We start from the raw sequence: 15,287 nt of genomic DNA on the forward strand, positions 1-15,287 counted from the left end.
AAATACACGGTATAGCATAAAGACACGGTAAAGGAACCAGAATGCACCTGATGGTAAGAGGAATGGGGCCCAATAGAATTTGGACTGACGAGAGAAGATTACACCCGGCAGTCGACACAATTATACCGGTCTCTTGGAACTGGATATACACAGGCTGATCCCGACACGCGACATACTTACATGGGCCACTATAGCGAGTTTTAACACATTGTGTACATTGAAATAAAAACTATTTAACGGATTTTATCGCGGTTTTTATTTATTTTTTTATATTATATATTATTATGATCAGTCCCCCCCGTGACCATGAAGGCTGCTAAGTCTTCGAAACGTCGGGAGAAAATAATAATATAAAAAACCGCGACAAAATTCTTAAAATAGCTTTATTTCAATGTCTAACATTCGCGTAAACATAAGAAATCATTATATATTGTGTACAGCTTACTTTAGGTGACTAATAATAAAAGATATAGTATCGGAGCTGGCGTTACTTATAAAACACAATGCTCAACATATTTATCGAGGAATTTAAATAAAATTGTCGAAAAAACTCTTAATAAATTCAACAGTTCGTGCAAATGTTTGAGTGTTAGGAATAACCGCAAAAACTATTTTTTGAGCTTTGATAAATTTACACATAGATAAGCTACTTTTTACCACGAAAGTGAACTCTAACTTTCATTCCGAAGACCTTTTAAACAGACAGAGCAGCGAGAAAAACCAAGTTAACGTGATCTCAAAGACTCACAACAAGATGTTAAGAAAGTTGGTTTTCGCTTGAAATATTGTGGTTGAAAGACTTTAAACTGAAAGTTACATGTTACGCGCAAAGGAGAGAACGAGCGGGAAAATCGCACTGTTCGACAAGTATGCGAGAAACCGGAGAACTTTTAGTTTCCAAGTACGATAGCAACAGAAACATAACTGTGCGGTGTAAATTATTAACATAAGTTCTTCTATACGAAGAAAATAAAAGAGTTACCTTCATTTCAAGGTAATCTTTTGTTAATATTTCTTAATGGCACCGAATACTATAGAAAGGGTGGGTACATATGTGTCATACATTAAAAAAATACTTTAATTATAACTACCTAGTTCTATATTGTATTTTTTTTTATTGCACGGCAAAATGACCTCACTGCATCTGATGGCAATTTGGAGTGGGGTCCAATAGAATGTCGACTAACGAGAAATGATTACCCTTCGGCAGTCGACACAATCATGCCGACCTGTTAGATCCGGATATACTCAGGCTGATCTCGGAAGGCAACACACTTACGTGGGCCACTATGACGGGTTTAACATCTTGCGTACGGTGGTCGCTATCCAGACGGATATAAAATATATCCTACCACCAGCAAAACCAGTCGTTAGCGGGTTTAATACCTTGTGTACGACGGTCGCTATCCAGACGGATATAAAATATATCCTACCACCAGCAAAACCAGTTCGTGGATCACGTAGTTACTGAATGAATTATTACTCATTGCCTTTACATTTTTTTAAGAGATTTTATTAAACATAACACTCTATAAATAAAGCAAAGAAAATTTGCGGGCGGAACCAACCAATTCTTAATTTATGTTTTCTGAGGAACTAACAAGTTTCCCAACTTTGAATACGTATTACGGTTTTTCGCAACCCGAGAAAAGTTTCATTTTAAACTATGTTTACGATTGCAGCTAAATTGAAATCGGCTTTATGGATCTCAGCCGTAATCTCAGTCTGAAGTAGAATATTAAAAGGCATATATTCTAGTAAAGATTTAGCCTTATTGACGTGATAAGACGTTATCGTAAATTTAAGTCATAGGTTGTAAGCGTTTTTGTTATCCTGAGATAAAATGAGACGATGGTGTAAGTTGTAAGGTTAGAGCGGTCTAAAGATTATTTTTTTAAATCCACTCAAAAACGGAACTATGTATTCGTTGTTTCTTTTTTTAATGTTTGTTTAGAGATAATTATTTACCCCATGGTCAAATTTAAATGATTTTCCATTTAAATTACCAGCTAAGAAATAAAATATTGTCAAAAAAAAAAACTAATTGGAAAGAAAATTATACTGTTTGTGTGTGTAAGGTTTAATTTTTTTTTTGGATTGTGGGCGTGTTTGGATTGGATTTTTCTTTTGTTAAAAAGTTTTAAAATCTATTTGTCCTGACAATACAATTATAGGGCAAAATGACGGTTTTTTTTATATAATTAATTACTTTACGATCAAAAATCTATAAGGAAACTAAGCAAAGTAACTAGCAATCCTACACATTAAATTATGTCTACGTACGTACCTACTAAGCGGCTTTGCACTATACCTAGTGTTTTATTACATACTCATTAAGTGAAACAGTAAGTCTTATAAAACTCCAACCGGATAACAGCTTAGCGGAAGACATCAAATCATTAGTACCAGCCCAGATAGGCTCGTGTAGATAAACTAAATGTATTATATAGATACTAAATCGTTACCTAAAAGTAGTAATCATAAATTATTAAGGAATTACTTGCCTATGTAACTTAGTATTAACGGTAAAACCAAAACATTATACATAAATAATTACCCTACATCTTTCAACTTAGCCCGTTCGCCCCGCTCCCAAGAGATGAACGCGCCTCGACCATTTCTGTGACAGATTATGCAAATGTCCCCTCTACATCGGGTAGTTAGGACCTCAGGGAGGGTCCGCATTAAATTCCAAGTTCCCTCCTAATTATGCATTCGTATTACATGTTTTTGCGTTTAATGGCCGGCTTTTTGTCGACTAAGATGTATTGATAAGGAAATTGAGATTTCATTCGTTGATTAGGTGGTTTATTTTATGGAAAATAAATTCGTTGTAATTTTGTAAGCACGTTGATATTGGTCAAGTGGTATAAGTGCTGACGTCATGGGTACATACGACATTAATAACGTAGAAGCAAATATTACAATTTTTTATTGGTAGAAATTATTTAATTAATTGTGGTTTTAAAATTGGGCCATTTGGGTTTTCTGTAAACGCAATGATCAGACGAAACGAGATAAGTTGGTCTACTGTGGCGCACGCTTGTGCCACCAATTCAAGCCTGGGCCCTTATTCTGTATGATAGTGTAAACGCGTAACGCGGCCGTGTCATGTTATCTTCGAGAAATGTGCGTGGAATGGTATTCTGTAAGCCAAATTTCTATAGTCCTAAACATGGTGCGTTGTGTTACGTGCTTGTTACGTACTGTCAAAATAACGTGCGGGATAGAGAATAAGGCCCCTGTAAATAAGACTATGCACAGCGTGACTACTACAATTGATAATATTGTTATTGGTAAAGGTTTTTGCCAGTAAACATTTATCGAGTACTTCACTTGCCACACCTAAAATGCAATCACGATATTATAAATCACAACTAATGTACCTAAAAATACTAATAGCTTTTTCCTTCCCCAAAATACACAGTAGCTGATGAAATTTATTTCAAATTGCACATTGGCGATTTCGTATTTCTGCTACATAAATCAGATTAAAAATATTGCTCTTTGTAAATGATTTTCGGCGTTCGCGTCGACTGACCGCAAATGTTTGCAATTATTAAATAAAATTAAAACCGTTTCCGAGTTAAATTGATTTGCATTTCGTGCAGATTACACCGATCTACATATTGGAGCGGATTTACGAGCTCTGAATGCGAGGAATCATCCGCTTTACTGAGTTTTGCTTCCAGTTCCTCATAGTTTCAGTATCTTGCTATCATTTCACCGGGCGGGTTGTATCTATGATTAGCATAAATTGCTTTTTACAGCGTAATATTTCGTAGTATTACTTTGGAAATGCTGGTTAAAGTAACGTTATAAGTGGAAAGGTATTTAGTGTTATGTGATGGTCACTCATTTATTTACGTAGTTAAACGGTATTGTGTAATGACTTTCAGTGTGAATGACAGTAATAGATGCTAAGAATGGTAATCTAGGTATTTTCATGAGGGCAGTGTAATGGTTTGGTATGAATTATTCTCCAAGTTACTATATAATGTATGCCCAATATATATGAGCCCTATATTTTCTACGGGTACAGGCCTCCTCTACTATTGAGAAGGATTAGGCCTTAGTCCACCACACTGGCCTAGTGATGTTTGATAGACTTAACACACCCTCAAAATTCCTATGCGGGTTATTGGCAGTTTTGGCACTATCAGGCGACTCGACCAGCTTGATTCTCTCGTACACATTTCTATATGGCACTATCTTATCCTTCACATCTGGAATCATTAAATATTAACTCAACCAACATCACTCGTATTCCTTCAGACTAGAACAACAGAATTTGCTATTAATTCATCAAATAAATAGACAATAGTATTACTACACTCGTGCACGACACAACTGGTAAACCTTCCACCTCAATACTAACAAATGAAAATGTAGACGCATTTAATCAAACCTGGATTAAATAACGTATGTATACCCAGGAATGCCACAATGCAAAGCTGTGAGAACTAGGCTTTAATGCCGAACACCACGGCCAAAAACAATGCCGAACCGTGTTTGTTTACACATGCTGATTTGATAATGTTACTGCGGCCAATTTGGAAGAATTGTGCGAAATGTTTTCGCAATGCAAAACAGGTCCTTGTGCGGATGTAAGTTACGAGGGGCTTGGTTTAAACGTGCAAGAAATTAAGTGTAAATTAAATATAAGTCATGATTATAGGAATTTGATCTTTGTGCATGAGCATCGGAAGGTTCAGGGTTCGAATCCCAAGTGGCGCAATAGTTGATGAGGATTTGTTGATACGGTGTAACTGTGACTAGATCTTTCAGCAGGGTGTATAGTAAACAAGCGGATCAATTGTAAAAAAATACTGTTCATTGGAGTAGATTAATACCGAGTAGGAGTAGGAGATAAGGGCTAGATTGAGGTAGATTTTATGACTTTAGGTAGCACCGAATAGTTCCCATGTATTTTTGTTGTATATAAAACGTGCACACACACAGACACGCGCACACACATACACACACAAAATTAGTCAAAAATGTTAATTTCTTTTTATACACAAAAATATATAGTATAAATAATATATAGTTTTAGTTATGGAAGAGCGGCGTATACCAATACAGGCACTTATACATAAAGCTTAAAAGAAGGCTCCAGCGACCATGTATTGTTAACCAAAACTTTGTTAAGATAAATGAACCTTATTATTATTGGTATTAAACACATAATCAAACATTAGAAATTACTTTATTTAATGCTCGGTATACTTTGTAAAATTCAATCCGCCACATCTCGTGTAATACACCGCGTTGTCCGGGTCCGTTCGGAAGCCCGTGCAAACCCCATCACCATACTTGTTGAATAAATTCACATAAACACGAGCTGTGTTTCCATTGCATCGCAAGCAACCCTTTTAAATAAACGGAATAAATTACAGCAATAAGGAGGTATTTTAATTTTGTAATACGTGTGAAATGCTATGAAAATGGCAACAAACTGCATGCCATTTGACATAGCAGTATTATACTATACTACGTATTAATTAGTAATTAATCAACTACAATAGCATTACAATTTTGCATATCTATTACTCATTTTATTAGTAGGTATTATGGGGTGAATAAGTACAGCAACAATAGCAAATATAAAATTTCACCAATACATAATACGTACATTAATTCACCAATACATTAATACATAATACGGTTGATCTATTTGCGTACCACGGGGCCGATTTCATGGCTATTCACTCTCGCATCCCAACTATACAACCATAATTAATATGTACCGCTAATATGGTTAAAATAATACAATAATTTAGTGCTGGTTCGACGGTACATACTAATTATAATTGAAATGATCACGCGTTGTCGAACCAATGTAATACGGTACATTAATGGGTTTGGACATTAAATTATTTGTACGTTGTGTAAATTTGAAATAAAATAATGGAATAAAGCTTATGTACTGCTACTATTACTCTGTTTACCTCTAAATACTATGTACATTTAAAATGTACGTAGTTACATAAGTGACCTTAAGTGTTATTTAGAAAGAATAATAATTATTCTTATAAATTGTTTTGACGTATCATAAGTGCAACTTTGTTCGTCTACGTAATAAATAAAGTTTTTTTTTTTATATCAAAATCGTTTCAGTAGAAGAAATGTGCGGTAACAAACAAACAAAACAAATAAATCATTATGTTATTTATTTACTCCCTTTTTAATTACTTTCAATGTACGGACAGGTCGGGTTTTGTTATTTTATCTATACTATTATATAAAGCTGAAGAGTTTGTTTGTTTGAACGCGCTAATCTCAGGAACTACCGGTCCAAACTGAAAAAAATATTTTTGCGTTGGATAGCCCTATGTTCGTGGAGTGATATAGGCTATATATCATCACGCTATACCCAATAGGAGCGGAGCAGTAATGGCTAATCTCAGGAACTACCGGTCCAAACTGAAAAATTCTTTTTGCGTTGGATAGCCTTTTGTTCGTGGAGTGCTACAGGCTATATATCATCACGCTATACCCAATAGGAGCAGAGCAGTAATGGCTAATCTCAGGAACTACCGGTTCGAACTAAAAAAATCATTTTGTATTGGATAGCCCTTTGTTCGTGAAGTGCTATAGGTTATATATCGTCACGCTATGACCAATAGGAGCGGAGCAGTAATGAAACATGATGCAAAAACGGGGACAATTTATTAGTTTTGAGAGCTTCTGTTGCGTGCGCTGCGTAAACGGTTAAAGTTATGCAACAATAATGTATGACGGGATTGTTCCTCTTAAAAGTTCTACAAAAATATATCATAAAACAAAGTCCCCCGCTGCATCGGTCTGCCCGAACGTGTTAAACTCAAAAACTACCCAACGTATTAGGATAAAATTTGGTTTGGAGACAGTTTGAGACCCTGGGAAGAACATAGGCTCCCGGGAAAATATATAGCGTGACTTTTATAACGGAAAACTTTAGCCCGAAAAACTTTATAACGCGAGCGGAGCCGCGGGCAAAAGCTAGTTAAATATATAGATGACTTCCTCTATCGTGAAAGTTTCAACACAGTGAGAACACATTATTATATAACTATTATAAACATGTACATTGTACAACGTTTGTTTTATGACGGACTAAAATTATTGAAATCATCCCTTAATAGAATGTCTGCCGCTTCAAAACGCCCACCTCTAACTTTTCTAAAATTACGTATGTATTTGTGAATTGCCGCTTGTTTTAACAGTGAAGAAAAACATCGTGAGGAAATATGCATACCTGAGAAGTTCTATGGGAATTTCGAAGGTATGTAAAGTCTACCAATCCGCACTAGGCCAACATGGTGGACTGAAACCTAATCCCTCTCAATAGTAGAGGAAGCCCGTGCCCAGCAGTGGGACAGTACATAATACATGACTGATATTATTATTATTACAGTCTTTAATACTTACAATTAGCTGATAGAACTGTGTCCAGTATATACAGATGGAACTGGGTGCAAACCCTAATCTTGTATAGAGACAGATGTAATTATCTAGTACGTTCAAAGAATATAAAAGACCTTTGTACAAAGGACGCGGACACTGTTCACTGACTATAATAAATAAAACATCCAGAGGTCCCTGTGGAATCGAAGAAATATGATTGAGATTAGAGTAAGAACAGATAGCAAATGAGATGTAAATACAACTTGAGATCGGGTCGTAAGTTTGTAGCGGGAAACAGATTATTTATGTTGTGTCTGTCGGTATGTGAATGTATTTATAACGATTTTTTTGCTTAATAAAGTGACTATACGAGTTCTGAAGTTAATACTTAGTAATCCAAATATATTGCTGGTGGTTACCCCATGTGTGTTGTGTAATGTTTTGACATTATCATGAAAAATACTAATATAATTTATAAATATAAAACCTACAAGATATAAAATATATTATATAATCATATTTTTATTATATCCGCCTCTTACATTTGGCTGATACTGAAAATATACTCCGAACCTTTAAGATATGAACTTTTCAGTACTCGCTATACGGACAGATGAACTAGTTATCTCTTAAAATACTGCTTCCATCATATTTACACATTCGTTTGGGAGCTCTAATACCATGCTACATAAACAGACATAGGCGTGAAAATTAAAACACCTCTTTCTACATCGACGGTTAAACATGCGTCCCATTCTAAGTAATTTGAAGAATACTTACTTGAAGAAGTAACTGCCGTTACTATATCCGAAGAAGGGAACAGTGTAGGTGAGCATCCAGATGTTGCCGCCGCCGCAGTCGTAGTACGGCTTCGACCACTTGCCATCTTCGTACGTGACCGAGAGGATCACGTCGGGTTCCCGCTCCGTGTGCGCAGTATCGTTGTATGTATAGGTATTGAATCCTGGAACAATTTAGGTTTTGAGCTAGAATATACTAAAAACATTTTTTTAATAAGGTCAGGGGCTCTATTCCATCTACGGGAAGAAATCCTTCATATAATAATTGCGGGTATTCTAATCGAAGTACAGGTCATCGAAGGTTAATAGATTTTTTGGTGCTTTTTTCTATACGGCTATCAAAGCTGTCCTTCGATTAGAAAGCCCGTAATTGCAAAAAGACGGATTTCCCCCCGTAGACGGAATAAAGCCTTCTGATTTACAACTGAATGATAGACAAGCAAAACACTTCCCTGACAAATGACTATAAGATGAGCAAATTACTCGCCTAATAAGTAAAACGACTACAAACGGTATCAACGTCGTCAGATATTTAAATAACAAAGCACTGCGGCAATTTATACCTCCAGTAAGACGTTTGATATTAAGTATTTTAATGTCCGGTAATAACTTATTACACTGGCTATCATCTGTTTCAAACTAGAACACAACAGTACTGGCGCCAGATATAGTCATTAAGGTGATACTTATACTAGCAAACTTGCGCTTGTGAGGTAGGGACAGAGTAAAAAGTATAACACGTATCGCTTGTTCATTTGGTCCAAAAGATCATATTTTTTTATTTTATGATGAATACCTCTGTGATCAGTATCACTTCTCCGAAGAACGTTGAGGCTATCACGCGTATCATTGTGAAAAGCATATTAGTTACATTTTCAAGATATCACATTGCAACAAAAAATCGTAATATTGCCATTTCTAAGCCTTAGCCTTAAAAATAAATATATTGAGGTATAATTTATTTCTTCACTTCAATAATGCATTATCTTGGAATGATAATCTTGTGGACTTATCATGTTAATAAACCAAAGCGGTGAATTTATTTCAGCAGAACCTGTATTTTATCTTAAAGTTAGCAAAATACAAATGGTTCTGACTTTTCACCTTGACCCTTAGCAGGCGCGCCAATTGCTTTCCTCACTCAAAAAAATCTCAATTCTCCATAATTCAGATTGTTTATAAACAATCGGTCATGATACCGTTTGGCTCTGACAGATTGAAAAGTAAGTTTATCTTGAGATTGATAGGTTTCGTTACCTTAATATTTCTTTAGAAAAGACATTCCAAGGTAAAAAAGGTACATTTTCTGTGCACACCGTTTATATTGCATGCATGATTCGATGAACCAGCCCGATAAAATAGCGTTTTGGGGTCAAAATTCAGACTAAACAAATATACAAACACTCGTGCCTTTCATTCCCGAAGGGGTAAGCAGAGGCTAGTTACGCCTTTGTGTACAGTGCACCTACTTTTCGCTGTAAATACGTAAATCGTATGTATGCCGTCACATGATGTGGTAGTGGGCGAGTCTAACGTCATATCCATTTTCCAAATTCTAGTCTCTGGACTAACATGCTACAAAAAAGCCTAAACTACAGTTGTTTAGAATCTCTAGTGTCATGCGTAATAATTCAAGCTATGAACTTTGACTACAAATATTAATTGTATACTAGCCAGTTATTTTAAAACGGTATCAGAATATGCGGCAGTTTCATTTATTAGAACTTTCAATGAAAAAATATCCACTAAAAAATATAACCTGATCAAGTACAAAATTGGGACAATTGAGCAATTTTATTCAGGACTGTTATTTTTAATTCGTTCGTGCTATATTTTACCGCTCGAATGTTTATCTGGTTATTGAAAAATCAACTCTAAGGACGAAAAATCACATCCGATAATATAGCCAGCGGTACGGTACAAGCCATACGTTAAGGATATAGGGCAACTGGATATAATTGGATGAAAATTGCCGTACGCAGGGTCCTTATTTATGGGCCAGTGCTACCACAATTTATTGCAGTTTCCTGCTACGGTAAAAATAGCAGTTTATTGTTCTCGGTTATTGAAAGCATCAAGGTGACAAATAAAAAAGGGTTTTTAGGAAATAATTGATGGAAGTTAATATTAATTGTCTTAATTTTGTTAAGGGCAAATTTTTTTGTCAGATATAAATTATAAATTAAGTATATTATTAATTGACTGTATAGAGAAGTCAACCATCTAATATATTTTAACTATACAAGTGGCATATTTAATTTGGTTTTGCTATTTTTTGATTTATGCATAACTTTAATTTGATGATTGAAAAAAATGGCGCATAATGCTATTTCGTGTTTTCCTTTGAAAAGTGCAAGTTTGCACGGGTTCTAAATTTGTGCCCGATACAATAAATTTTATTAATTTACTCCATAATACTTATTGATTTTTAGACTTTAGTCTTATTTTAATTTTTCTTAACACAATAATTATATTCAAATCAAGAATTAGATACATTCAGCAGTTTAAAGATGACGATTACAAACTGTTTGTTGTTATATTTATTGATTGATTTATATGATATAATATTTATATAATTTGTAAAATACCGAAATGAATTTATCGTTTAGTATCCTAACATTCAGATTTTATTTATAAAGAAATATTTTTTAAAAACGACAGTAAGAAGTAAGAACGTAACAAAATGCTACCGAACTTACATACAGTGACATGAATCGCTGCATATAATCACGTAACGAGAAAGTATAAGCATTTATTCTTTAGTACAGTCTGTTAGAACAGATTACCATATTGAGGTCATGGTAGATTTATTTGCTGTGGCCCGCGTACGGTGACAAATTGAATTGGCGGGCAATGTAAACCGCAGCGCGTATGGCTTTGGATATACGAAGATTGAGGAAGGTCAGCGTAACAGTGTGCTAGGTTTTTATAGATCTTTTATACACACACACATCACGCATATATCCCTAAAGGGGTATGCAGAGGCTCAACTCAAGGGCACCCGCTTTTCGCCAAGTGTGTTCCTTCCCATGATGTGATAGCGGACGATCTATCGCCACATCGGGCACAAATTCCAGATTCCGGGCTGATACTAAGCAGAAAACCGAAATAACACGTAGTCCGGCCCGGGATTCATACCCAGGACCTCAGAGCGTAGCCGTACTGCGTTTACAGTACAACTACGCCACCGAGCCAGTCTAGATTTTTTTGCTCTGATTATTGTGTGGACTATAATTGTTTGGTCTAGTTGGGCTGATAGGCAAGGAGGTGTTGTTAATCAGTTTAAAACTAGTGTGACTACTAGGTATTATGTGATTTAATATATTTGTGTGTAAGCGAAGTACACTGACATGAGTTTAAATTTTTAAAGTATTTTAGTTCCGTTATAACAGCAATATCTGAAAACTTAAAGTTTTATTTCGCCTATCCCACACTATAGAATAAAAGTAGAATCACGAAGATTGTACACACTAAATCGGTAGTAAATTAAAAAAATGTGTTACTACGTGAATATTACAAAAAATTAAAAAAGTTTCTTCAATTATTCCATTTACCGACCGTCAAAATGTGTTATCTAAAGCGTTTCGAATACAAAGGTCTTAATTACCGTAACTTTGGGCTCGGTGAGAGTCCGCAAACAATGATTTTGTTAGGAGGTGTAACATTCTAGTGGAAAATAATTAAATTTCCGAAATTTGGTTATGCTCAATTAACTTGTTTGAGGGTTTTTATGGGTCGGGAAAGAAGATTTTCATTAAAATAACTTATTAAGCAGGTTGCTATGGGTAATTGTATACTATTAAATATATTATTATACCCTTGCTTTAGGGAAGCACATGGAGCTGATAAAAAACGTCAAGAAACTAATAATCTGTTTTTTTTTTCCACCAAGTATTTAATTATATTATATGGAATCCTTAAAGCGGCGATAGCTTAGTTGGTTGTGGAACGGACTGCCGAGACGAATGTTCGCAGGTTCAAATCCCAAGGGCACACACCTCTGACTTTTCTAAAAAAATATGTGTGAATTCTTTGTGATTTAACGGTAAAGGAAAACATAGTGAGGACACCTGCATGCCTGAGAAATTCTCTATTAGCAATTTTCGAGGGTGTGTGAAGTCTACCAATCCGCACTAGGCCAGCGTGGTGGACCAAAGCCTAATCCCTTTCACAGTAGTAAAGGAGGCCCGTGCCTAGCAGTGGGACAGTATATAATACAAGGCTGATGTTATATGGAATCCTTTGGTGTAATTTCAACTCAACTTATCTACCATTAATTCGTTTCGCAATGGATTTAAAGTCATTATGATGTATAAACTAAATATTTTAATCCACTATTTGGTGTAGTATCATTGTCGTTGATCTAAAAACAGTTTGAAATGTCTGGTCTTGAGGAGGATTGGAAACTGAAAATTTGAATCTTCATATATCAGACCTCTAAAACAATACTTCCAACAATATAACTACATTTAGTTCCATTTTGTATTAATTGTTGACCCAAGTTGACAAGTGCTGCAGACTTAATTACAATATAGCCTTCTCACTTGGGAATTCAATTTCGCTGTTCGGAGAGTTGTTAAGTAGTGCCCAAATTCTTAAGAGCCTTAGACAGCGCTTAGGTTATTGGATGGTATGTTGGCGTTATCAGTTGCCTGTTTGTGATATTTTAAACAAATAACTGACCAGACTATCAGGACACTACCTTTATTTATCTGTCACATAAACAGAAGCGACGCCTCAAACAAAATTGAGTTTAAGAATAGCGCTGCCATTTTCTGTAACCATTAGATGAAACTAACAAAATAGACAAATTCTTTACTCACCTCTTCTAAACTGACTGTGATTTCGTATAACTCGCTCAGCATTTTTCCTGGCAATATAAAACCATTCAGAAGTGTTGCTTAAATATTTGTATTCAACAGCCAAATCCTTGGCCAATATTGGCCCTTCTGGCAGCCGGTACGCGAAGGGGCAAAACAGCTGGTAATCTTTGTATTGGTATTGGTCATAGCAGTTTCCAGCAGCGAAGATATCGTCATCGAACTCCACCATGGAGAACACGCTAGCGTGGAGAAGGTACTCGTTGTGCATAACGCTCGGACCAGCGTACTTCCAAAGTCGTGTCAGCATATTCGCCCTGTTCACTGCAACGTCGGCTTCTACCCGAAATCTCTCCTGAGCGTATCTGTCAACAACTCCTTCTCCTAAATTCAAATGGGTACCTGCTGTACAATTCTCTCCTAGTAAATGTTGGGTTTCTATTAATCTAAGAAATTTTGTTACCACGTCTTCGTGTACTGGCCTGGTTATTGTTATATTTTCTGTTCTTTCTGTCTCGTTCTCTCTGCCTTCTAACCGTTCATCCATTGCTATTCGTTGCGTCTCGTTGATGTCGTAACTATGTTCTACATTGATAAAATGGTCTGCTAAAGAGACTTCTGTGGTGCTCTCTTGTTTTTGGCTTATGTTTTGGTGAACATTTTGGTAAGTATCAAAATTATCTTTCTGGGGATATTCTTCTTCTTCCGGCATCCCGTATGGTCTTAGCGCTAACGACACTGGGTCTTCTGCAGCTCTTTCAATTGTTTCTGCAACAAAGGAAACATCTGAATATTTCGTAATTGTAAGATTTTATAAATGTCTTTCATATAAATTTTCAATGAACAAGGTTTTACAAACCTTAAGTTTTAAGATTTAGACGGATTACGTTTAAAGTGAGCTGCAATCTACTATCTAAATATTTTAACAACTCGTGACGCTCATGCTGCTTGTAGGAAAGCAAATAGGAATAATAGCGTTAATCTTTGCTCACAAGACGTCGGAATACTTGCAACTAACGAAGTTTTAAAGGAAAATATGCAATATTATATATCTTTATTCAGACTCGCTACTGGGGCTTTGAAGAGATAGCTTAATTCTCGGAATAATTACTATGAAGACTACAAAGAACTCCAAAAATAATGTTGAATACTGTGAATTATTTTTAATTTACTGTTGCTGTAGCTTTCATTTTAAGTTCATTTCGTTTCTAGAAAAGTTTTTACATGTACTGATACATCTGCGTATAAGATATGAGCAACTAGAATAGTTGTATTTTCGTTAACATTTCTATCATTCACTTCATTGCTCATATATTTTATCTTTCAATCATTTATTTATTTTTATATATGTATATATATATGTATTTTTTTTATATATATATCTATATATTTATATATGCGAGTATGTTTTAATTACATTTGTTTACTATTTCTCTTCTTATTTGTTTTTCACTTCTTTTATTATACACCTACCTCCGTCCTCTCTACACCACCCCAAGGTTGACTGGGAGAGAATGCCCATGGCATTAAGTCCGCCTGTATACCATGTGTACAAAGTGTTAATAAATAAATAAATAAATAATGTCATACGGAGGATAAAATAAATGTTATTCTATTTATTCGTCTCGTACGCAGTCGTGCGCTTTCTTTTCACTGAACACCTAGCGCAGGTGACGTGTTTTATATCGTAACACGGCTTCACGTGCATTCAAATAAAATGTATTTCAGTTTCAAGTCCTGAAAATCTGAAACTAGAATAACGTTTAACATACTGATTTGTGTTGCTCGCCCGATCAACACTGTTTATTTATTTATTGGTTAATGATTGCTAACGGAATGTACATATTTTTCTTAAATTTACAAATGTTCATAGCTATATTCACTTATGTTCCTAAACTTTGGTTATAACCAATCACAGCGTGAGCCACAATCTAGCTAAGTCTAACTAAGTCTATGAGCAGTTGTTAGCGATCTCATCAAATATAAATATTACTAACATCGAATTTTTACAAGAATTTATTTACTGTTATGATGATGACACCTTTTTCGGTTCCGAGGAACGCGTTATTGTTACCATCACTTAGGCGGGTGTGAGGAACGGTTATGTTAGATACACTGGTTTTACGGCCCAATGTCGACACTCGGAAGTATAGCATTATCCGAGCGAATTTTGGATCGAGTTCCTAACCCTATTACAGCCTACGCTGGCATACCAACCAAAACTCGAGGTGGACTTCTTCGGCTCACACTAGAGGGGTCAGGGGTATTTTGTTGCACT

The 15,287-nt window shown here is 35.5% G+C and overlaps 1 protein-coding gene across 1 annotated transcript in view; it reads right to left on the reverse strand.

The window, feature by feature from the left end:
- The window catches only part of LOC115448100 (probable G-protein coupled receptor CG31760), a 132,030-nt gene that overhangs the window by 44,344 nt on the left and 72,399 nt on the right, over positions 1-15,287 (reverse strand). Inside the window, exons 2-3 of the mRNA XM_030175408.2 lie at positions 13,013-13,777; positions 8,170-8,353 (exon numbers count right to left, since the gene is read on the reverse strand). Of these exons, the coding sequence (XP_030031268.2) occupies positions 8,170-8,353; positions 13,013-13,777 (949 nt within the window). The remainder of the gene's footprint in view (positions 1-8,169; positions 8,354-13,012; positions 13,778-15,287) is intronic.

The sequence above is a fragment of the Manduca sexta genome, chromosome 25 (genome assembly GCF_014839805.1).
Source record: "Manduca sexta isolate Smith_Timp_Sample1 chromosome 25, JHU_Msex_v1.0, whole genome shotgun sequence".
NCBI classification, from domain to species: domain Eukaryota; kingdom Metazoa; phylum Arthropoda; class Insecta; order Lepidoptera; family Sphingidae; genus Manduca; species Manduca sexta.